Source organism: Pristiophorus japonicus, chromosome 16 (genome assembly GCF_044704955.1).
Source record: "Pristiophorus japonicus isolate sPriJap1 chromosome 16, sPriJap1.hap1, whole genome shotgun sequence".
Classification (NCBI taxonomy): Eukaryota; Metazoa; Chordata; class Chondrichthyes; family Pristiophoridae; genus Pristiophorus; species Pristiophorus japonicus.
The window spans coordinates 30940751-30966833 of record NC_091992.1 but is presented as its reverse complement, the minus strand read 5'-3'; the positions used below and the strand labels follow the sequence as shown (position 1 = coordinate 30966833).

The 26083-nt window shown below is 42.8% G+C and overlaps 1 protein-coding gene across 3 annotated transcripts in view; it reads right to left on the bottom strand.

The window, feature by feature from the left end:
• The window catches only part of rabgef1 (RAB guanine nucleotide exchange factor (GEF) 1), a 51263-nt gene extending 34428 nt beyond the window's left edge, over positions 1–16835 (bottom strand). For 2 of the 3 annotated variants that reach the window (XM_070857177.1, XM_070857179.1), the window contains exons 1-2: positions 16701–16835; positions 1412–1594 (exon numbers count right to left, since the gene is read on the bottom strand). In XM_070857177.1, the coding sequence (XP_070713278.1) occupies positions 1412–1590 (179 nt within the window). In that variant the 5' untranslated portion in view covers positions 1591–1594; positions 16701–16835. Of the gene's footprint in view, positions 1–1411; positions 1595–2666; positions 2716–16700 lie in introns of all 3 variants that reach the window. The other variant, XM_070857178.1, reaches the window with a different exon arrangement.
• Positions 16836–26083: the final 9248 nt, after the last annotated feature.

Sequence of the window (26083 nt, the reverse complement as noted above, 5' to 3'; positions counted from 1 at the left end):
TTACTCATTACACATCATCCAGTCTAGGATGGCCAGCCCTCTAGTTGGTTCCTCAACATATTGGTCTAGGAAACCATCCCTAACACACTCCAGGAAATTCTCCTCCACCGCACTGCTACCAGTTTGGTTAGACCAATCAATATGTAAATTAAAGTCGCCCATGGTAACTGCTGTACCTTTATTGGACGCATCCCTAATTTCTTGTTTGATGCTGTCCCCGACTTCACTATTACTGTTTGGTGGTCTGTACACAACTCCCACGAGCTTTTTCTGCCCTTTGGTATTCCGTAGCTCCACCCATACCGATTCCACATCATCCAAGCTAATGTCCTTCCTTACTATTGCATTAATTTCCTCTTTAACCAGCAATGCCACCCCACCGCCTTTTCCTTTCCATCTGTCCTTCCTAAATGTTCAATACCCCTGTATGTTGAGTTCCCAGCCTTGGTCACCCTGGAGTCATGTCTCCGTGATGCCAATTACATCATATCCGTTAACTGCTATCTGTGCAGTTAATTCGTCCACCTTATTCCGAATACTCCTCGCATTGAGGCACAGAGCCTTCAGGCTTGACTTATTAACACCCTTTGCCCCTTTAGAATTTTGCTGTAATGTGGTCCTTTTTGACTTAGGTTTCTCTGCCCTCCACTTTTACTTTTCTTCTTTCTATCTTTAGCTTCTGCCTCCATTCTACTTCTCTCCGTTTCCCTGCATAGGTTCCCATCCCTCTGCCATATTAGTTTAACCCCTCCCCAACAGCACTAGCAAACACTCCCCCTAGGACATTGGTTCCGGTCCTGCCCGGGTGCAGTACCACATTACATTTGGCATATACAGGTTGAACCTCCCTTATCCGGAACCCTCGGAACCTGGCCTGTTCTGGATAAGGAATTTTTCCGGACAAGGGGTGGTCACGTTAAATTGGATGGTGCAGGTACTGAGCAAGGGGATATCGGGGCTGGCTGGCTTGGGGCTGGGAGTGCGGCAGAGAGATCATTGGGGGGGGGGGGGGGGGGGGGGGAGAAAGCGTGGATTGCAGGGTCAGGTCAGCGATTGCCGGAGTCAGCAGCGAGGAAGGATGCCAATTTGTTCATGTTGGAATTTTCCGAATGTACCACCCAGTGGCCGGGAATGGTTCTGGATGGGGGGTGGTTCTGGATAAGGGAGGTTCAACCTTTACTGACAAAGACATTTTTATTGAAGGGGAGGGGCGGAGATCTGAGTGCTGGTGTTTCTCAAGGGATGATTCTCTTTTTAAAAATTAACATTATGGATGAGGGAAAAAAATCATCTTTGAAGGGCAGAATGGAATACCTTGCTTGACTAAAAAGGAATTTTATATAATGATAGTCTTAGAATGTGTAAAGGATATTCCCAGTGAAGCATGAAATAATTAAATTATGAGCATTACCGTTCTGCAAACTCCCAGTCTTCCTGAATCTGTCTCTGTCTGGCTTTGCTGTACTCTTCTCTCCAACACTTGGAACAAAACCCTTGCCAAGCAGGATTTCCATAGTAACCACAGCCTTTCTTACACAGCAGTTCTGACTGGTCCACATGGATTCCTCTGCGCTCCGATTTCAAGCTCATCTTTCTATTGGGAGACAAAAGGTTACAGTAAAGTCAAAACTGTGCTCTAAAGCCTGAAAGATGATCCAGTCGTGTATAAAACAGCTACATAAAGCTGATAGAAGCCATTAAATAATTTATTCAAATGCCTTCATTGTTAAATTAATAATCTAGAATCTTGACTTTTTAAAATATAATTTTAATATGGTTTATTAGACCGGATATGATCATTCTTCCTAGAAAATTAGTTTAATTTGTTCAGATAAAACTAGAGTTCATCATTGACTTAATTTTTCCTCCTCCTTGTAGCTGTATCAGGAACAAAATTATATTACATTCAGGATACAGCTATCAAAATGAACATCAGTGCTTTAATGAAAACTTTTTTAAATTAAAATTTTAATATTCTCATGCTAGCTGCATCACATCTATTCCTTTCAGACATTGCAAAAGAGCATCAAAAGTTGAAACCTTCACAATGCTCTTAAGATTTTATGATGCTGCTTTAGAGCAATGTAAGCTGGCAACATCAAATTATTTTGCCAGTGCCAAATTGCCATTTCTCAGGCAGTGCTAACTTTAACAGGATCTTCTCCAACAGTGATAACGTAAAGTTGATCTTGCAGACCACCTGGATTAGTTTTTAAATTTAAAAACTACTTTAAAATGTTTACTTTGCACCAGATGCAGTTATACTGGTGGTGCAGTAAAAAGGTTCATGGAGGTAGATAAATCCAATTGGCTCAGGGCTGAGACATGATCAGAAACTTTTAAGTTAACTACAATCCAGGGGATGTTAAGAGTGCCAGAGGCAATGTATCCTAATCTATTCTCTTCTGAATCAGAATATCTGAAAATAATTCACTGAACCAGGAAGATTCTCAGGACCTGTAAATATGCCAAACAAAAATATACTGAAGCAGAATGCTTGCAGTACTGGTGATAATGTGTCCATCTGAGCATTAGCATATATTAGTTCAAATGATCCTTTCAAAACTGAAGCTGAAGCCAGATGTAGATGCCAACAGAATAGCCACTACACACATGCACATACAAAAAGGGTGAAAAAAGACCATCAGGTCTATTGATGCGCTCACCCTATCCAACCTATACAACGCCCTCCCGAACTGCAAGTAATGCCAACACCTAAGGAGGCAACAAAGCAGGAAAAAAAATTTAAATTTCAGGAAAGCTCTGGGAAATTTCTTCCCAATTGAATAAGGTAATCAAACAAGAGATGGTACAAAACTAAGCAAACTTCAAGTGCATGTCAATGTCTTCTTCCTTCTGGAACTGATCATGTCCCTTATGAAAGGACTGCAGTATCCATACTTACCACATCCATCAATAACATGTTCCAAAGGGCAACTTCATCAGAAAATAAATATTTCTCAGCATCTAAGCTGACTTTGTCTACATATTTATTAGGCCTGCTTTCTAATTCTATCACTTTCCGTTTCAAATTCTTATCCAATTTGATCATAAAAATCTCAATCATATCCTAAACATGCATTTCTGCAAAAATAGTGAACTCTCCAAATCTATCCTCATAATTAAAAGATCCAAGTGTAAGTACCCTCTTTGTTTTTCTCCTCTGCACTTTTCTAGAGATTCAATATACATCATTAGATCTGGGGACACGACACTCCAAAAAAAAAAAAAAGAATTCAAATCTTACATAAACTAATCCTTGATGAAGGATTTGATGAGAGGAGGAAAAAAAAAAGACATTTTTCCCACTGAAAATATTTCCAGCTTTGCACAATCTGGTTCTACAACTATGAGATATCCTGGAGACAGAGGTTTTAGATAATATCAACAATCTTAAGCAATGGATCTGGCCCGCCTGTATCAGATGCTCGACTGACGTGTTCTGGAATTTTTAATCATTTTTCGACAGAAAGAATCTAGATATTAAAAATGTTACCTTTAATTTAAATCCAGCTTGCAATGGTTTTAAAATGACTACATCAGCTAACTAACAGAAAACAGAGAGTCGGGATAAATGGTTCATTCTCTGGTTGGCAACTAGTGGGGTGCCGCAGGGATCAGTGCTGGGACCCCAACTATTTACAATCTATATTAACGACTTGGAAGAAGGGACTGAGTGTAACATAGCCAAGTTTGCTGACGATACAAAGATGGGAGGAAAAGCAATGTGTGAGGAGGACACAAAAAATCTGCAAAAGGACATAGACAGGCTAAGTGAATGGGAAAAAATTTGGCAGATGGAGAATAATGTTGGAAAGTGTGAGGTCATGCACTTTGGCAGAAAAAAATCAAAGAGCATGTTATTATTTAAATGGAGAAAGATTGCAAAATGATTAAAAATTCCAGAATACGTCAGTCGAGCACCTGATACAGGCGGGCCAGATCCATTGCAGATATTATCTAAAACCTCCATCTCCAGGATATCTCATAGTTGTAGTACAGCGGGACCTGGGGGTACTTGTGCATGAAACACAAAAGGATAGCATGCAGGTACAGCAAGTGATCAGGAAGGCTAATGGAATATTGGCCTTTATTGCAAAGGGGATGGAGTATAAAAAAAGCAGGGAAGTCTTGCTACAGCTATACAGGGTATTGGTGAGGCCACACCTGGAATACTGCGTGCAGTTTTGGTTTCCATATTTACGAAAGGATATACTTGCTTTGGAGGCAGTTCAGAGAAGGTTCACTCGGTTGATTCCGGAGATGAAGGGTTTGTCTTATGAGGAAAAGTTGAGTAGTTTGGGCCTCTACTCATTGGAATTCATAAGAATGAGAGATGATCTTATCGAAACTTATAAGATTATGAGGGGGCTTGACAAGGTGGACGCAGAGAGGATGTTTCCACTGATGGGGGAGACTAGAACTAGAGGGCATGTTAGAATAAGGGGCTGTCCATTTAAAACAGAGATGAGGAGAAATTTCTTCTCTCAGGGGGTTGTAAATCTATGGAATTTGCTGCCTTAGAGAGCTGTGGAAGCTGGGTCACTGAATAAATTTAAGACAGAAATAGACAGTTTCTTAAAAGATTATGGGGAGCGGGCAGGGAAGTAGAGCTGAGTCCATGATCAGATCAGCCATGATCTTATTGAATGGCAGAGCAGGCTCGAGGGGCCGTATGGTCTACTCCTATTTTCCTATTTCTTATGTTCTTATGTAAGATTAGGGTGGGTGGGGGCAGGGAAGGTAAACCAGCTTGTAGGGTGTTGCTGCTCAAATACCACTTTGAACGGAGACATTAAAAGTCACTGACTCATCCGAGACTAATTTGGAACAATTTGAACCTAATTCACCCATTGGATAACAGACAGGATCGGGTGCAACGCTGATTTTACAGTGCGCCCAATCTTTACTCTCCATTGAAGTCAACAGAGAGCACTAACAGGTGGGTGGAAAACCTGCGTTCCACCCAATCTCATGGGTTACCTGGCCAGAAATTAGGTTAAAATTACCCCCATTATGTCAAAATTGTACCATTCATGAATATCAGAAGATAGTCCGTAGGGACCAACATTGGAGGGGCAGGGAGCAAGGGTAGCTGGATGCATTGGTGTCATACTGGAAAATCTGTGGAAAAGAAAAAAGTCCTATCCATAAGAAAGTGGACAACAGTCACATGGGTCAGTCAATCAAAATGATCTGCTGAAAGTCAAAATGATCGAGGCAGTTTAATGTAACACGAGTGTTGACCCAAGGGCGCACTCAAAAGACACAATATCAGTTCAGATCACAAAGGGGTACTATTTTTATGCCTCCGGGTTACATTATCATACGATTAGATAGTGGGCAGTATGGGCCTACTCCCGAACACAAGACACAGGGACCGCTGATGGGAGCAACTAGTACCACTGAACCAGACAGAATATCCAAGACAAACATGAAATTTTTAACACAGTTTATAAAAAAAACAAGTGATCGATGGACAGCCACAGCCCCAGAGTTAAATGTTCCTATTCTAGTTGACAATCACTTAATCAAGATACTGGTTGGAACAATGAAAACAGGAGACATTTATGCCCTGGCACTCAAGAGCATTGATACAACAGCACCACATGGTACCAGAGGCACCTCAGCACCTGCCAACAATAAAGTACTAGAGGTCAAGCAACCTGTTCATTGTAAAAAAAACACGGAGTTTCTAATTTTCTGTATAAGGCCTGCAGTCAAAGATTGTAAAGAAGAATTCAGTAACCTTGAAATACAATATGTTTGCACACAGCAGATTAAAATTAAAGTCCGAGATAAAAATAGCCTGCTAATGTTCCACATGATCCAATATACCATTCACATCCGACATGAACACTTGCTCCTATACCATAATGCTGAGACTGCCCAATGCCGAATATACTTCCTAAAATGCTGTGACACACAAGACAGTTGATCTCGGCTAGATCTCAGCAGTTTAGGGCCAACAATTGGGGTCCCCTTATTTCCAATCTTCATTATTATCCAGTTATTACGTTTTTGCAAACAAAAACAATAATCTTAACACCCCTTCCCACCCCCACCCCCACCCCTCTCCCTTTTCTAGAAAGGACAGGATTAGGCTCAACTGTCATTCCCCCATACCAATGCTCATTATCCCACCCAACACATGAGGAATGACCACTTGGACAAAGTGCTGCGTATTTCTGAATTCCACCATCTACAATTTTTTGCATGTTATTTTTACCTCCTTTTGTTCTTTCAATGGCCAGGTTTTGCGATCAGTGGCAAAGGAATGGCGCCAGCAGTTCATTGCACTTGCCGAGATTTTCTATGGGCTTTTTCACTGGAACTTGTGGTGATTAGAAATCTATTTTGGCACGGCACCCTCTACAGGGGATCTAGGGTCTGTGTGAACAGGACAAGCAACAGTGTATCTCCTGAACTAGATTGACGATTCCTTACTCAACCAGGAAGTGCAAGTCAGAATAATTAATTCAATGCCAAATCATGTACAGAAAATGAAAGAGGGAAAGACAAACAGGATTGAGAAAGAGATAAATGAGAGACAAAGTGTTTTATTAAAAAAAAGTATCTCACAATAATTAAAATCTGAAGGAATGAGATTCCACCACTCCTAAACATTAACTTTCAGTGTCAGAGAGGTTGTTTGGCAGTAATTATGACTTATCACACCATTCTTTTTCTGGCTTGTTTAGTGGGTATATCACGCAAGTATCGAACCTCACGCCCTTCCATGTTATCGCAAAGCTGCTGCAGGGGCAGCGCATCTCAGACAGCAACTACCTAATTTTCACATTTAAATCAGTTTGTGTGGTTGCTCAAAATTGCTGTCCATTTACTTTTTAGTAACAGTGAGCACTGATCGCCTCACCATTATTTTTAATCACACAATCCAGGTTATAGTCTTTTCATTGCCTCAGAGATGATTTATATACAACCTTCATCAGTTTTTCACCTCTTTCTATCATTTCAAAAAAACTCATTTGAACTTATTTCGACATTACAACAGTAACTACATTGTTTATCTTCCATTCCAGTTCTGAAGTAGGATTCACACCTGAAATGTAAACTTGTCTTTTCCCTTTACAGAATGGGCCTGACAGTATTTTCTTTCTTTTGTCTTCAGAATTGAACAAGACATTTTACATGCTCTTCGAACATAAGAATATAAGAACATAAGAATTAGGAACAAGAGTAGACCATCAAGCCCTTCGAGCCTGCTCCGCCATTCAACAAGATCATGGCTGATCTGGCCGTGGGCTCAGCTCCACTTACCCGCCCGCTCCCCGTAACCCTTAGTTCCCTTATTGGTTAAAAATCTATCTATCTGTGATTTGAATACATTCAATGAGCTAGCCTCAACTGCTTCCTTGGGCAGAGAATTCCAGATTCACAACCCTCTGGGAGAAGAAATTCCTTCTCAACTCGGTTTTAAATTGGCTCCCCCGTATTTTGAGGCGTGCCCCCTAGTTCTAGTCTCCCCGACCAGTGGAAACAACCTCTCTGCCTCAACCTTGTCTATCGCTTTCATTATTTTAAATGTTTCAATAAGATCACCCCTCATCCTTCTGAACTCCAACGAGTAAAGACCCAGTCTACTCAATCTATCATCATAAGGTAATCCCCTCATCTACGGAATCAGCCTAATGAATCGTCTCTGTAAAGCTAGTATATCCTTCCTTAAGAAAGGTGACCAAAACTGCACGCAGTACTCCAGGTGCGGCCTCACCAATACCCTGTACAGTTGCAGCAGGACCTCCCTGCTTTTGTACTCCATCCCTCTCGCAATGAAGGCCAACATTCCATTCGCCTTCCTGATTACCTGCTGCACCTGCAAACTAACTTTTTGGGATTCATGCACAAGGACCCCCAGGTCCCTCTGCACCGCAGCATGTTGTAATTTCTCCTCATTCAAATAATATTCCCTTTTACTGTTTCTCCCCCCCCGGATCTAAGATAGCTTGCTCCCTTGTAGGTTCTGTAACATACTGTTCTAAGAAACAATCCCGTATGCATTCTATGAATTCCTCCTCAAGGCTACCCTGTGTGATTTGGTTTGACCAATCGATATGTAGGTTAAAATCCCCCATGATTACTGCCGTTCCTTTTTCACATGCCTCCATTATTCCCTTGATTATTGCCCGCCCCACCGTGAAGTTATTATTTGGGGGCCTATAAACTACGCCCACCAGTGACTTTTTCCCCTTACTATCTCTAATCGCCACCCACAATGATTCAACATTTTGTTCATTGGAGCCAATATCGTCTCTCACAACTGCCCTGATATCATCCTTTATTAACATGGTTTCACAAAGTACGTACAATCGTACATATTTCAAGACGCACTGCAGCAATTCACCAAGGCTTCTTCGACAGCACCTACCAAACCCGCAAACTCTACCACCTAGAAGGACAAGGACAGCAGGTGCATGGGAACACCATCACCCCCACATTCCCCTCCAAATCACACACTATCCTGACTTGAAAATGTATTGCCGTTCCTTCATCGTCGCTGGGTCAATCCTGGAACTCCCTCCTAACAGCATTTTGGGAGTACTTTCATCACACAGACTACAGCGGTTCAAGGCGGCGGCTTACCACCATCTTCTCAAGGGCAATTAGGGATGGGCAATAAATGCTGGCCTTGCCAGCGATACCCACATCCCAGGAACAAATAAAAAAAATATCTGCAAGTCATAGGGTATTAAACTCTGTATATTAAGGTGAGGGGGACTTGTTGTCAGGGCTGGGGATGAGGTGCTGTAGTAGGTCACAACAGCAAAGAATCCTGGTTGCCATTGTGGCACTTGTCTCCTCAGCTAGTACCCTAGGGCTGGTTGTGGAAGCTTGGCCCACAGGAAGGGGCCTCATATCTTGTAGCAATTCCCTAGTTCCATGTAAAACCCCATACATTGACTGGGAAATTCAAAATTTCGATGTACATGAAATTGATGACAACCTGACAGGTGGTATTAATTCCAGAGTGTAAAGACAGAGACTATCTCGGAGATATGCAAGTCACTGAAGATCATTGTGTTGGAGTCCGTGAATACAGGGGAAGTATTAGCAGATTGGAAGCAGACTAACAGTGCCCACATTCAAAAAGGGTGACAAAACAGACATGTAATTATATACCCTTTAGTCTTACTTCACTTCCATGGAAAATAATAGAATCAGTTATCAAGTCTAAATGTGCAGATTAGCTAGTGAATGCAGTCATGATGGCTTCAGACAGGGAAGATCCTGCCTGACCAATCCTTGAATTTCTTTGAGGAAATGAGAACCTAAGTCAAATATGGTAAACCCTACGACACTGTGTACTTAGATATCCAAAATGCATTTGATAAAGCTCACTAATTGAACTCAAAGCTGTGAGGATTTAGGGCAAAACTAGGGTAGAAAACAACAGATACTGGTTGAAGGGGTAATGTTAGGCTGGGGGTGTGTGGAAGTACTGCATGGGGTGCCTCAGTGCTCAGAGTTGGAACGACTACTGTTTCTAATTTACGTCAGTAACTTGGATTCAGAAATTTAATGCAAATTGGTTAAATTTGCAGATTAAACCAAATTAGGAAGGTTAATGGAATCAACTGAACTTCCCCCGTTCATATGCTCTCTGGTTACTGTCTCATCAATTTACCTGATCAAACACCCTCAATTTTGAGCACCTCAATCAGATCTCCTTCTAAGCTCTAGTGAAAAGAGCCCCAGTTTCTCTACACTATCATAACTAAAGCCTCTCGTCCATGGCACCATTTTAGTGAATCTCTGAAAAGTTATATTTCTGAGGTCCCAGCGAATTGGAAAACCGCAAATGCAACGCCTCTATTTTAAAAAAGGAGGCAAACAGAAAGCAGGAAACTATAGACCGATTAATCTAACATCTATCGATGGGAAAATGCTGGAGTCCATTATTAAGGAAGCAGTAGCAGGACATTTGGAAAAGCATAATTCAATCAAGCAGAGTTAGCATGGTTTTATGAAAGGCTAATCGTGTTTGACAAATTTGGAGTTCTTTGAGGATGTAACGAGCAGGGTGGATAAGGGGAAACAGTGGATGTGGTGTCTTTGGATTTCCAGAAGGCATTCAATAAGGTGCCACATAAAATGTTACTGCATAAGATAAAAGTTCACAGGGTTGGGGGTAATATATTAGCATGGATAGAGGATTGGCTAACTAACAGAAAACAAAGAGTTGGGATAAATGGGTCATTTTCCGGTTGGCAAACAGTAACTAGTGGGGTGCCGCAGGGATCGGTGCTGGAACCTCAACTATTTACAATCTATATTAATAACTTGGATGAAAGGACCGAGTGTAATGTAGCCAAGTTTGCTGATGATACAAGGATGGGTGGGAAAGCAAATTGTGAAGACACAAAGAATCCACAAAAGGGATTATAGACAGGCTAAGTGAGTGGGCAAAAATTTGGCAAATAGAAACATAGAAAATAGGTGCAGGAGCAGGCCATTCAGCCCTTCTAGCCTGCACCGCCATTCAATTAGTTCATGGCTGAACATGAAACTTCAGTACCCCCTTCCTGCTTTCATGCCATACCCCTTGATCCCCCGAGTAGTAAGGACTTCATCTAACTCCCTTTTGAATATATTTAGTGAATTGGCCTCAACTACTTTCTGTGGTAGAGAATTCCACAGGTTCACCACTCTCTGGGTGAAGAAGTTTCTCCTTATCTCCGTCCTAAATGGCTTACCCCTTATCCTTAGACTGTGACCCCTGGTTCTGGACTTCCCCAACATTGGGAACATTCTTCCTGCATCCAACCTGTCCAAACCCGTCAGAATTTTAAACGTTTCCATGAGGTCCCCTCTCACTCTTCTGAACTCCAGTGAATACAAGCCCAGTTGATCCAGTCTTTCTTGATCGGTCAGTCCCACCATCCCGGGAATCAGTCTGGTGAATCTACACTGCACTCCCTCAATAGCAAGAATGTCCTTCCTCAAGTTAGGAGACCAAAACTGTACACAATACTCCAGGTGTGGCCTCACCAAGGCCCTGTATAACTGTAGCAACACCTCCCTGCCCCTGTACTCAAATCCCCTCGCTATGAAGGCCAACATGCCATTTGCTTTCTTAACCGCCTGCTGTACCTGCATGCCAACCTTCAATGACTGATGTACCATGACACCCAGGTCTCGTTGCACCTTCCCTTTTCCTAATCTGTCACCATTCAGATAATAGTCTGTCTCTCTGTTTTTACCACCAAAGTGGATAACCTCACATTTATCCACATTATACTTCATCTGCCACGCATTTGCCCACTCACCTAATCTATCCAAGTCACTCTGCAGCCTCATAGCATCCTCCTCGCAGCTCACACTGCCACCCAACTTAGTGTCATCCGCAAATTTGGAGATACTACATTTAATCCCCTCGTCTAAATCATTAATGTACAATGTAAACAGCTGGGGCCCCAGCACAAAACCCTGCGGTACCCCACTAGTCACTGCCTGCCATTCTGAAAAGTACCCATTTACTCCTACTCTTTGCTTCCTGTCTGACAACCAGCTCTCAATCCATGTCAGCACACTACCCCCAATCCCATGTGCTCTAACTTTGCACATTAATCTCCTGTGTGGGACCTTGTCGAAAGCCTTCTGAAAGTCCAAATATACCACATCAACTGGTACTCCTTTGTCCACTTTATTGGAAACATCCTCAAAAAATTCCAGAAGATTTGTCAAGCATGATCTCCCTTTCACAAATCCATGCTGACTTGGACCTATCATGTCACCATTTTCCAAATGCGCTGCTATAACATCCTTAATAATTGATTCCATCATTTTACCCACTACTGAGGTCAGGCTGACCGGTCTATAATTCCCTGCTTTCTCTCTCCCTACTTTTTTAAAAAGTGGGGTTACATTGGCTACCCTCCACTCGATAGGAACTGATCCACAGTCAATGGAATGTTGGAAAATGACTGTCAATGCATCCGCTATTTCCAAGGCCACCTCCTTAAGTACTCTGGGATGCAGTCCATCAGGCCCTGGGGATTTATCGGCCTTCAATCCCATTAATTTCCCCAACACAATTTCCCGACTAATAAAGATTTCCCTCAGTTCCTCCTCCTTACTAGACCCTCTGCCCCCTTTTATATCCGGAAGGTTGTTCGTGTCCTCCTTAGTGAATACTGAACCAAAGTACTTGTTCAATTGGTCTGCCATTTCTTTGTTCCCCGTTATGACTTCCCCTGATTCTGACTGCAGGGGACCTACGTTTGTCTTTACTAATCTTTTTCTCTTTACATACCTATAGAAACTTTTGCAATCCGCCTTAATGTTCCCTGCAAGCTTCTTCTCGTACTCCATTTTCCCTGCCCTAATCAAACCCTTTGTCCTCCTCTGCTGAGTTCTAAATTTCTCCCAGTCCCCAGGTTCGCTGCTATTTCTGGCCAATTTGTATGCCACTTCCTTAGCTTTAATACTATCCCCGATTTCCCTAGATAGCCACGGTTGAGCCACCTTCCCTTTTTTATTTTTACGCCAGACAGGAATGTACAATTGTTGTAATTCATCCATGCGGTCTCTAAATGTCTGCCATTGCCCATCCACAGTCAACCCCTTAAGTATCATTAGCCAATCTATCCTAGCCAATTCATGCCTCATACCTTCAAAGTTACCCTTCTTTAAGTTCTGGACCATGGTCTCTGAATTAACTGTTTCATTCTCCATCCTAATGCAGAATTCCACCATATTATGGACTACAATGTGGGAAAATGTGAGTTTTCCACTCTGGCAGAAATAATAGAAAAGCAAATTATAATTTAAATGGAGAAAAATTGCAAAGTGCTGCAGTACAGAGGGACCTGGGGGTCCTTGGGCATGAAACACAAAAAGTTAGAAGTTAGTATGCAGGTACAGCAAGTAATCAGGACGGCAAATGGAATATTGACCTTTATTGAAAGGGGGATAGAGTATGAAAGCAGAGAAATCCTGCTACAACTGTACAGGGTATTGGTGAGGCCACATCTTGAGTACTGCGTACAGTTTCTTGGTCTCCGTATTTAAGAAAGTATATACTTGCATTGGAGGCTAGTCACTAGATTGATTCCGGAGATGAGGGGGTTGACTTATGGAGATAGGTTGAGCCTATACTCATTGGAGTTCAGAAGAATGAGGTGTGATCTCATCGAAACATATAAGATAATGAAGGGGCTCGACAAGGTGGATGCAGAGAGGATATTTCCACTCACAGGGGAAAACTAAAACTAGGGGGCATAGTCTCAGAATAAGGGGCCGCCCATTTAAAACCGAGAGGAATTTCTTCTCTGAAGGTTGTAAATTTGTGGAATTCTCTGCCCCAGAGAGCTGTGAAGGCTGGGTCCTTGAATATATTTAAGGTGGAGATAGACAGATTTTTGCGCGATAAGGGAATAAAGGGTTATGGGGAGCAGGAAAGGAAGTGAGTCCATGATCAGATCAGCCATGATTTTATTAAATGGTTCGAGGGGTCAAATGGTCTACTCCTCTTTCTTATGTACATGGTACCATCTTTGCTGCCCTACTTTGATCCATCTCAAAGGCATCAACATCCTTCCTATGGCAAGATGATCAACACTGTACATCGTAATATAACTGCAATCTAGCCAATACTTTCTCTTCTGGCTTGTGTATTACATGAAGTCAGTGCCAGAATATATTTATGTTTTATTAATTAGAAATAGAGATGCCAGTAGTCAGATCATCTGGTACTTGAAGTGAAACATTTTAAGTGCAACTAGCTTCAAATATAATCTATATTGTACGTTATGTACAATTTACTTTTGCCAGGAATATCTGTCCCATAACATTTAGTTTATTTTACATATATTGTTGCAAACAGGTTTGCAAGTAAAACTATATTAACTGAACATCCGTGCATATCGCCCACACCATTCAGCCCCAAAGTTCTCGACTTCAGATATTAACCTCACATGTAGCAGTTCAGAAATAGTTTCCTTTCTTTGTTGTTTCTTATGCACCCTTATGGGATTTAAAGATTATGTTTGTTCTTTCAGTATGAATAATCAGCAGTTCTCATTCAGTGCATTTGCAGAATCATTTTTTGGGAGTGTACTTAAGGTTTTTTTTTTTAAGATACTGAGACAAAAACAACCAACCAGATAAAGGACTTCAGGACCACAAATATATGCGTGGGTAAGCCTATATGCATGTGTAAACCAGATCAAATGTTTTTTTTTAATTAATCTTATGCCAAATTATAGCACTTTAAAATTTTAAATTCTCTGGATTGTTCCATAAGAGCAGTACTTAACTTTACTTGAAACAAGTCCTAAAATGTTTCACCTTTCATAGCTATTTAGAGAACGAAGGAAATTAGCGACCAGACAGCTTTTTCCCTTCTAATTCATCCGCCCTCCCTCCCCCCAAATTCCCTCCCCTCTTCTGAAAATAGAGGCCATGGCCTGCTGTGGATATCCTGACTGGTTCATTGGTATAGGCTATCCTACTAAGCAGGATACATTCTAGTCTTATTTATTTGTACTTTTTCAAAGGCAGACCAAGAAAACACTTGGTAAGACAAGGCCATATATGAATCACTAAACAGCTTTTTGTACACACGGAAAGCAAACACAGAGCAATGATTATGCTCAGACTCACTTAATTCATCAATTAGTATAACATGTCTGCACATAATACAGAAAAATGCACATGCTTCACTTCACACATTCATTGATCATCTTCCTTGACTTCAACAAAATAACTTCTTACTACCGTCCTGCATGCTAAATCCAAGCCTGTCCCGGCCACTTTCTATGTATTAATCCGAGTGACTGACCTGGCTGTGTGCCTGTCCCTTTTTAAAAAATTCCCAGAGGATGGTTGGTACCAGACAGCCCATGCCAATCACCATTCAGGGACTTGCCAACACAATGGGTATTTATTGATTACTGATTCAAGATAATGCATTGCTCATTCCTCTCATATCTACTCCAGCATAAAGACTGCCCTTTTCCACCTCGATGACATTACCTACATCCAATTCTACCTCAGTCCTCTGCTGAAATGCTCAGATTTGCTTTGTTGCCTCGAAACTTAATTATTCGCCTTGTTGGTCACCCATCCCCCAGCCTCTATAAACTCCAGATTTTCAGAACCTCTGCTGCTCGCTCCATTTGCCCATCACCCATGTCCTCGCTGAACCACAGTGGCTTTACAGATCCTGTGAAGCCTCAAATTTAAAATACTTGTTTAAATCCCTCAACAGCCTTCTGGCCTCTTGTGCATTATCACACCCCAATCACCCACCATTGGCAGCCCAACTTCAGCCACCTAGGCCCCACTCTGAAATTCCCTCACTAAATCCCTCCACTTCTCCTCCTTTAAAACCAACCCCCATCATACATGTATAATTTATTTCTATGTACAAAAAAGTGGAATTTCTGAATTAAAGTGTACATCCACACACTTTCCCTTTCCTTTAAGAAGGAAACTAATGTAATACGCACACAGTAGAACCCTGTATGTGTTTCATCAGAAAGGCATTCTTCCTGGCAGCTGACACCCTAATCATGTGTCCTAACCTAAAAAAAAAATGCATCTGTAACTGTAGCAATAATGTTGGCAGCAACAGAACAAATTCCAAATAGAAAAACTGAAAGCATGAATCAGACACTCAATCTGATTGAATGGCAGAAGTTGTTCGAGGGGCTAAATGGCCTACTCCTGTTCCTATGTTCCCAATGGAAGGGGGAAGCAAGAGAGGGAGCCTGACCATAGCACACATTGCAACACTTTACAGAAACATCGCAAAGTACTCTATAATGTTTCAGCCAAACTTTTTGGTTTGCTATGGAGGAATTAGAGCCATGAATTCTGTACATCATTTCCATCTCAAGTTGAAAAAAACACAAGTATTGACATTCCAAAGTGATGCACAGCCTACTTTTTGAATTGCAGTCATTATTGTAATGTAGGGAAATGCAGCAGCCAATTTGAGCACAGCAATGAGATCATTTGTTTGAGTGATGTTGGTTAAATGTTGGCCAGGACACTAGAAGAACTCCTCTGCTATTCTTCAAAATAGTGTCATGGGATTGTTGTGTCCACCTGAGAAGGTGGGATTGGGCTTCTGTTTAAAGTCCCTTCCCTCAATGCTGCAATGGAGTGTCAGCCTAGATTATGTGCTCCAGGCTGTGTTTGGACTGGGACTTGAACCTCTGACCCTCTGAGTAAGAGGCGGAGGGCAACCAACTAAGACACTTGGCGCAAGGGACACAATAGTACACTTAAAAAAAACACAAATTACATAACTGGGGCATTGCGTTCATCAAACCATTTTTTATTCGCTTGCAAACATGTTCTGGGGAACACAGCGAGACGCGAGCTGCAGCCGCCCAGCTCACGGTGCACACCAGCCCAAGGCTGGAGACGGGACTGTATCTTCTTCCGCGCCCTCCCGTCACCCAGAGACTCCGACAGGGAAGGGGGGAAAAAAACAAACACTGATGGCTGCCAGGCCCCCTGAGCTCTCCCGATCCAGAAAGCAGTGTTAGAGAGGCCGGGTGTCAGTGCCCGACTCCCAACCGCCTCACACGGTCACTGCGGGCGGCCGCCCGGAACCGGGATGCGAAGGTCGGTCCGACAATAAGCCCAACACCATCGCCTTTTAAAAAAAAAACAATTACAGGCCCTTCCCCCCGGGGGAAAGGGGAGGCGGGAGGTCCAGTCCTCACCTGGATCGGCCGCCGAGCCTCTCTCTCTATTCCTGGGACGCCCCTGCCTCCGCCTTGCTTCTCTCCTCCCGTCTCTCCGGCCTTGAGGCTGCCTCTCCCTCGCCAAACACCAACCACCGCCCCGCGCGCCGCGGAGTGGGGGGGGGGGGGGGGGGCGCCGTCGTGACGTCAACGCGCACACGCACAGAGCAATGCGGTGACGTGATTGGAGGATAACGTTTTTGGATTACGTCACGCTACTGGTAATTTTTCACATCATTGACAAACTTGGAAGAAAGAACTTGCGCCAAAGCGCTTTGCAGCCAACCAAGTGTTTTTTTTTTAAGTGTCGTCACAGGAAACCAGGCAGCCAATTTGCGCACAGATAATTCTATGTAATATTGAGACAACAGGAAATGTGTACACACAAAGCTCCCACAAACAGCAATGTGATAATCACTAAATTGCGAGAGATTATAGAGGGACGTGATCGGGGCCCAGAAGCGGCAAGGGCTCAGGGGCAGCACGGGCCAGCCCACACTGCAGTATGTGTGCGCACTAGGTCCGTGCAGCAGAGCTGGTCTCCAGTCGTCTTGGTTAATCCTTTCCACTGGAGCAAGACCTGGCTCTGTCAAGCCCGTGTGGTGGCTGGTGTGCAACGGCCACCCCATGTTAAAAAAATCCATGCACAGGCATCTTCCATCCTGTACTATGTAGTTCAGGTCCTTCATTGAAACACCTGTGAACTGATCCTTTTTTGGCATGGAAGCAAGTCATCCTCGTTTCGAGGGACTGCCTATGATGATGATGAATCACAAAATAATCTGTATTTTAGCGATGTTGGTTGAATGATAAATATTGGCCAGGACACCGGGGAAAACTCCCCCTGCTCTTTTTCAAGATAGTGCTACAGGATCTTTTACATGCACCTGAAAGAGCCAACAGGGCCTCAGTTTAACATCTCATCCGAAAGATGGCACCTCTGACAGTGCAGTACCACACTGGAGTGTCAGCCCATGTTTTTTGTGCTCAAGGCTCTGGAGTGGAACTTGAACCCACCACCATCTGACTCAGAGAAAAGAGTGCTGCCCACTGAGCCACGACTGACACACTGCTTACCTTGCGTTGTGCAACTCTTTTTGGTTAAAACTTAGTTGATGGCAATTAGGAGGAAGCATGTGCCCCTTTCTTAAACGGACACAACTAATAAAACTGGGACGCAACTAATAAAACTGTAACTTAAACCAAAATTAACGGAAACAAATTTGAAAATGTTTTTAAACTTGCAGCCGCGGGTGAAAGGCAGGCAGTCAGGCCGAACTGCTTGCGTTGTGTAACTCCAACCAAGGCACTTCTTGTTTGGTCAACCTGAAGATGCAGAGCTTTGAGGATTTTCCATCCATTCATTTTGATGAGTAGTTTGCAGACCTATGATTTCCTACACAGCACTCCCTATGAGTGCCACTCCCGACCATGGTATTTAGCCCTTGCATTTTAGAGAGCACTACTCAATATCCCATGCCATTGGCCACTGTGAATTGGAGGATATCTCAACCTGTTACTCCATTGTTTCCTGCCTGTCATTCTCCCACCTGTTTTTTGTAGGTCACTGGGGGAATGGGATGTTCAATGAAGTGATTTTTGTGCCTTTATTTGGTGCATTTTCCAGTATTTTGGGCCTTATGATATACATAGGCATTGTATTGTTTTAATTTGAACAAAAAGAGAATATTAATACAAAAGTAAAATACTGCGAATGCTGCAATTGATCTAGCCTCAACAGCTGTTTTGGGGAGAGTATTCCAGATTTCCACTACCCTTTGCATGAAGAAATACTTTCTAACATCACTATGAACGGCCTAGGTCTAATTTTAATGATATGCCCCCTTGTTCTGGGTTCTCCCACCGCAGGAAATAGTTTCTCTCTATTTACCCTATCAAATCCTTTAATCATCTTAAACACCGCAATTAGATCAGCCCATAATCTCCTATCGTCAAGGGAATACAAGTCTAGTGTATGCAACCTGTTCTCATATATTACTCTTTTAGCCCCGGTATCATTCTGATGAATCCGCGATGTGCCCCCTCCAAGGCCAATATATCCTCCCTGAGGTGCGGTGCCCAGAATTGAATGCAATTCTCCAGATGGGGTCTCACCAGAACTCTGTACAACTTTGTATTCCAGCTCTATTAAGATAAAGGCCAACATTCCATTAGGCTTTTAAATTATATTTTGTACCTGTCCTCTAACTTTTAGTGATTTCTGCACTTAACCCGTAAATCTCTTTGCTCATCCACAGCTCTTACCTTATCGCCATTTAGAAAATACTCTGATCTATCTTTCTTAGGTTAAAAGTGGATGAATTCACTTTCCCACATTGAATGCCATCTGTCACATCTGCCACAGTTTTGGTCACTCACTTAAATCTATCAATGTCCCGTTGCAATTTTTTGCTCCCAGCTATACTGTTTACTGTGCCACCTAACTTAGTGTCGTCAGTAAAATTAGATATACGGTTCTTTATTCCTTCATCAAGTCATTTATAAATACAACATATAGTGAAAAGCTTTAGCCCCAGTACAGATCCCTAATAGTCACATTCTGCCAATTTGAATACATACCCATTATCCTTACTCTCGGTCTCCTACATAGAAATATAGAAAATAGGTGCAGGAGTAGGCCATTCGGCCCTTCGAGCCTGCACCACCATTCAATCAGATCATGGCTGATCATTCACCTCAGTACCCCTTGATCCCTTTAGCCAGAAGGTCCCATATCTCCTAAACAATGCTCCATCTGAGCCAATAGGTTGTCTCTGATTCCAGTCTCAATCTCCAGGTAACAGTCTTCTATGTGGAACCTTGTCAAATGCCTTCTGGAAGTTCATATAAACAACATCCATTGACACTTCTTTATCAACCATGTTAGTTACATCCTCAAATAATTCAACTAGGTTCACTGGACATGACTAACCCGTTACAAATCCATGCTCGCTCTCTCTGATCAGCTCATATTTGTCCAAATGCTCAGTCACTCTGGACCTAATAACAGATTCTAGTAAGTTCCCTACAACTGACATTAGACTAATAGGCCTATAATTTCCTAGTTTGTCTCTCTTACCTTTGTGGAGTGACATTGGCAATTTCCTGGTCCAAGGGGACAATTCTTGAATCAAGAGTGTTTTGGAAGATCATGACTGATGCATCAACAAATTTCTCACCTATTTCTTTCTTTAACCCCACTCACACCCACATGGTTGACAACACTTTATCCCCTCCAATGCCACACACACCCCCGTGCCCTCACCCCTCCTCCCTGCAGTTCAGACACTTTATCCTCTCAACCCTATCCCAGATTCACAGCTACTTTACCCAAACTCCCTCATTCAGAAATGTTACCCTCAAGATATGCAAAAGGTAAATCTGGAATATTCTTTCAAATTAAATTGTGTGAGTAGGACTAGGTTCAAACTATTAAAAGGTAACTTCAGTACTCATGTCAGGAGGTTCATCTTCATGCAGAGAGTGATGAACACTTGGAATGCACTTCACGATAGAATGGTGGAGGCAAGCCCCTGGAGAGGGTTAAGAAACTAATGAATGATGCAATCAAGCGACTGTCCAGAATGGATGAACTAATACAGGCCAAATGGTCCTGCTCATCTGTAATTATCTTGTGATCTTGTGAAAAAACATATTCCATATAAGAATGCATAAGACATTATCTTTATCTCTTTTCGCACTGTTTTTCGAACATTTAGTACTGACAGGTGTTTCAATTAAGGCTGGCTCCATCTTCAACTGGAGTTTTACCTAATTTATATTCTTGGTTCTTATTCAGATAAGAGCCATGGGCCGGAATTTTTGCCTACCTGGGTGGGTCCGGCGTAGGCGGGGTCCATGGCAGGTCGTGACCCGCTGCTGGCTCCATCCCGCTGTTGAAAATTAACTTACCTTAATGGGGCCCATTATGTCCGCCTAGCACATTTCCCAGCCCAATGAGATGGAGCGGGTCTGGTGACATCATTCATGACACATTTTCAGCCGGGATCTTTAAAGGAACCATGGCCACATTACATTTGAAGTTTAATCTAACATTGTGCTGTCAGTGCACTACAGCATTGGAGTGCTGCAAACACTGACAATGATTGCACAGAGGCAGAGAGCTGCACCCAGGTTCTCCGATAACTCCCTCCATCTGCTTATGGAGTCAGAGCACGTAGGGAGGTCCTCCTCCCTTCCAATGGACAGAAGAGACCTCCCCAGGAGACAGCCTGGTTGCAGATTGCACAGGAGGGCACAAGCAGGGATGTCATCAGGAGGGCCTGGGTGCAGTGCCACAAATGTTTCAATGATCTCATTAGATCAGGAAACCTTAGTACAAAGCCACACTCAACTGCATCCTGCTGTGCCTCTCATCACATCCCCATTATTCTGCCTTCCCTACTCTACTCCTGCAAATTCTTACTCACACCAACATACCTTGCACCTCCACCCATCTCTACATTATCACATTCCCATCTCACTAGACCCCCTCTCACACTCACCCTCATCCTAGTGCAATCATACCAGCTAACACCACATAGATAGCCACTTGGGTGTTTTATCCAATGTTTATGTAAAGTTTCTGTTAATGTGGTGTCAAACATTAAAATCTTTATTTTCAACATTTTCTGGTCTTGGACAGATTTGTGTGCACCTTTGGAAGTGGGTTAGTAAGTTGCAGTGAATGGTGAGACATAAAGGTACCCGCAATGGCGATAAATGAAAAGAATGGCTTGGGCATTGTAGGGATACGTTATGGTGTTGGTGTGGGGTAGGGTGGTGTCATCCTAGTCCATCACGTGGCATCATACAGCGTCAAATTAATTAAATCTGGCCATGATGAAGCAATCCCTGGCCTCCCGGGCAGCAATGTGCCCAGGTGCTGATGCCCTGCGTCCTGTGCAGCATAAGGTGATTGCGGAGAAGGTTGGTATTGTTGTTGGTATTGCTGATGTGCCTGGTGCTGCTGATGTTGGGGCGGATCATGGTCCGATTCTGCGCCTGAGGCGAAACTGTATAAATGGAATAGATGGCAGGTGAAGTACAGATGACAGAAGCATTCTGTCAATGGTAAGAGAGTTCTTCCAATGAGGTGACACTGGATGGAGACTTTGCTGGAAAGACTTGCAGCCTGCAGAATGTGTGCTGGAAATGATCTGAGCAACAACTTCTGCCTGAGGAAAGTGATTATCTGTCAAGTGGGAGCTGTTACTGTATATTTGATGCTGTCAAGTAATCAGCTGGAGAAATGGCCACGGAACACCCGCCTCAGGTTGACCGAGGTGGTTCCCGACCTCCGTGAATCCCGTGGCTATGCTGGGAAATTTTAAAAGTGACAAAAGGCTTCTAACTACCTGATCATTATTTCAATTGGGTCACCCGCCGCTCCGCGATGGGACTCGCCTGGGGGAAAGCGAGGGAGCGGAATGAAAGCGGGTTCCCGACCCACTGTCAAAAAATAACAACTTTTCCACCCAACCCACCACCAATCGCACCCTGCTACCACCTCAGAAAATTCCAGCCATGAACTCAGAAGAATGTTTGGTATTCCCATTTGAGAAGTATCTCCCAATTTTATTTATGGCCTGGGGAATCATCATCATCATCATCATCATAGGCAGTCCCTCGAAATTGAGGCAGACTTGCTTCCAGTCTAAAAGTGCGTTCTCAGGTGGCTGTACAGTCTAATGCGGGACTTACAGTCTCTGTCACAGACAGTGATTGAAGGAAAGGGTGAGTGGGGAGCCTGGTTTGCCGCACGCTCCTTCCGCTGTCTGCGCTTGATTTCTGCATGCTCTCGACGACGAGACTCGAGATGCTCAGCGCCCTCCCGGAAGCTCTTCCTCCACTTTGGGTAGTTTTTGGCCAGGGACTCCCAGGTGTTGGTGGGGATGTTGCACTTTATCAAGGAGGCTTTGAGGGTGTCCTTGAAACGTTTTCTCTGCCCACCTAGGATTCGTTTGCTGTGTCAGAGCTCCGAGTAGAGCGCTTGCTTAGGGAGTCTCGTGTCAGGCATACGGACGATGTGGCCCGCCCAACGGAGCTGGTCGAGCGTGGTCAGTGCTTCAATGCTGGGGATGTTGGCCTGAGCGAGAGCACTGACGTTGATGTGTCTATCTTCCCAGTGGGTTTGCAGGGTCTTGCGGAGGCAGCGTTGGTGGTATTTCTCCAGCGCTTTGAGATGTCTGCTGTATATAGTCCATGTCTCTGAGCCATATAGGAGGTGGGTATCACTACTGCCCTGTAGACCATAAGCTTGGTGCCAGATTTAAGGTCCTGGTTTTCAAACACTCTCTTCCTCAAGCAACCGAAGGCTGCGCTGGCACACTGGAGGTGGTGAATTGGCTTGGGGAAAGGAAAGGGTGAAGCACCTAAATGAGTCGTGTTCTTCAAACTAGTTAAAATCTGGTAATTATAGCATCTGATATAGTGTCGGATATAATTATAGTATGTCCAGTTGAATATCATCTTGGTACTGTCCCAGAAATGGGGTTATAGAGTCAAATTAGAAAGTTCAAGAAAGTACTCAAAAAGGATAGAAGGTTAACTTGTAAAGGACTCGGAGCAGCTTTTCAAAAACAGAGAAAGTCTTAAGAGTGAAAAATATCAAATGAAACAGAAGCAAACTTGTAAAGTCTATCACCACTTATTTAATAGCTTAAGTCTGAACCAGAGAGTAAAATAACAACATAACAATACAAAGAAATACATATGTGAACAGTTTACTTAAACTAGGAGGAAAAGTTAACTGAAGAAAGACAAAACCACGGATAGAGACTCGCAGCTGTAGACCCCAAGGTGGAGCTGAGCATCTCGGAGGAAGGCAGAACCATTCAATTCTACAACAGTCAACTTACTGGAACGGTAAGGTTGTACAATTTATGCTTATATCAAAATGGAATAACTGAATACTGGAAATGTAACAATGATGTATTGAATACTAACTGTAAAGTTAAACTTGCTAAGCCACACTGTAATCTTGAACATTGAAATAATTGTTACACTGTTAAGTAAAACTGAGATTTTGTGATTCCCCTAAACTTCTGTTATGGATGTGATGATTTAGATTTTGTCAATTAATAGTAAGTATCCAATTACTATACATAATCTACAATGCTACAACTTGTGATGGCATCATGTTATCACAGATATTCAATAAAGTACTGTTAGTTAATGCATCGGTGTCTGGCTTCATCCTTAATTACACTTCACTCAGCATTGTACTGTGGTTCCATTGTGATTGGTTTAGCTTGAGTAACTAGCAATAGAATTCGGACTGCGTTATCTGAGATGGTCTAAAGGCAAACTAATTAAGGCATCTTATAAACCTTTAGATGTGAATGATAGATTCCAATTTTCCAATGTGTATTAGTAAAGGGAGGAATAGATTGATTTGATACTCTTTGCCTGATATCAATTACCGATTGGCATTTTGGACACACATGGGTAGATTTTCAGAGTGAGCCTGAAACTGGTGGGAAGCCTGAACCACTTTCATATTTGGGTCTCATTTAAATGTAATTGGTAGCTCGCCATTTGGCGAGGGCAGTAAATCTGGCAGTACTCCGCTAAGCTGAGAGCTTGTAAGTGAAATGGGGGGGACCAAGGGGACATCCCTGGGGATGGGATGGAGTGGGGGGGATGCGATCCTGGGAGAGGGCCGCAGAGAGCCAAGCATCAGAGGGAGTCGATTTTTGTGGGGCCAGGAGAAGCATTAATAGTCCTCCTCGTGACACAAATATAATTTTAAAAACTTGCCTGTGTGTTCTTTTTGAGTGGCATCCTGCATCCTTTAAATGTGTTCTGTGCATGCTCTGCCCATTGGGACTTCAAAATTGCATCAGGATCCTACTGATGTCATTGGACCCTGATCTGCGCAGGTCAGTCTTGGTATCTGACTGTTTCTCGTGGCTCCCTGAGCCACTCATCTCAGGCCCCATGAAGTGGTAAGTGCTGTGCTGTGCTTTCCATCACATTACCACCCTGTTCCCACCCAACAGTGAAGACAAAATTCAGCTACAATATTTCCTACATATTTTAAGAACATAAGAAATAGGCACAGGAGGAAGCAATATGGCCCCTCGAGTCTGCTCCGCCATTCAATAAGATCCTGGCTGATCATCGACCTCAACTCTACTTTCCCGCCTCCGATTTCCATATCCCTTGATTCCCTTAGACCCCCAAAAATTTATGGTATTTATCAGTTATATCTTGCACTTGCATCACACACAGTTTATACTCTCAGCTATATACTAGTCTGAGCTCAGTATCCATTTCAATATTAGTGTAAAGCTGAAAATGTGAAAAAAGAAGTTATCGGCTTGATTCCTCACAAGCTATGTTGTTTCTGCTCTAGAAAATGTATGTATTGTGACAACCCTCATCATAACTTATGCCAAATTAGTTTAGTTAAAAGTTTGCTCCTCTGCATTCTAGATCACCTTTGCATTACAGCTCCATGGAACTATAGATGAATTGCACAGTCCATAATGTTGAGATGGTCCAGTGACATTATGCATAAAGTGTAATAGTGTGTTACGCAATAGAACATTGGGGCATACGCAATTCCCCATTGGCAAGTTCCTGGTCTCAAGATGGAAAACTTCAAGGAGAGTGCACATGAAGGCGAGAGAAGGAAGAGCAATAACCTGTCAATGTTCAACATTTACAAAACAGCAACACTGACAGAGGCTCAGGAGCTGATCAGCAGCCATTCTCTCAATCAGGAAATGGTGTACAGGGGAAAAAAATTCTATAAATCAATTTCAACAAGCCAGTTGGTACTGCCTACACTGTAGGTCACTCTTGCAAATGGAGGATCAAAATATAGCTTTTGTCACTACTTGACTCACTGTTTACAGAATGTTTTTTTTTAAATGCTTATGCACTTGTTAAAGAGACATCCATTTTACGCAGTTTTGTAAGGAATAAAGGAACCATCAAAAAAAAAAGTCACAAAAACTGCAGACGAAAAAGACATAGGTACAAAAACATAGAACCAAACAACAGAAGAGTATTTTGTGTGAATTCATCTTTTATATGAATAAATAATTTCCAGCAAAACTGGCAGACTCTGGCTTTCGGCATTTTTATGTGTCTGCAACCAATTAATAGGGAGTATTAGTAATAGGGACATGGGAGAAGCTAGCTGAATCAAAGTCATTAACTGCTATATTTTTCTCCATTCGTTGAAATTAGCAAACGGTAGAGAGCAGGGAACATTGCTTTACCCCTTTCTAAAAATTCGAAAACAAAGGAAGCTATACTCCTAAACTAGTACAGTATTTGCATCCTAAAAGTAAGGCTGTGGGTTTGAGTACAACATTTGGCTGCCACGCAAATTCTGCCTAAGCTTTAAG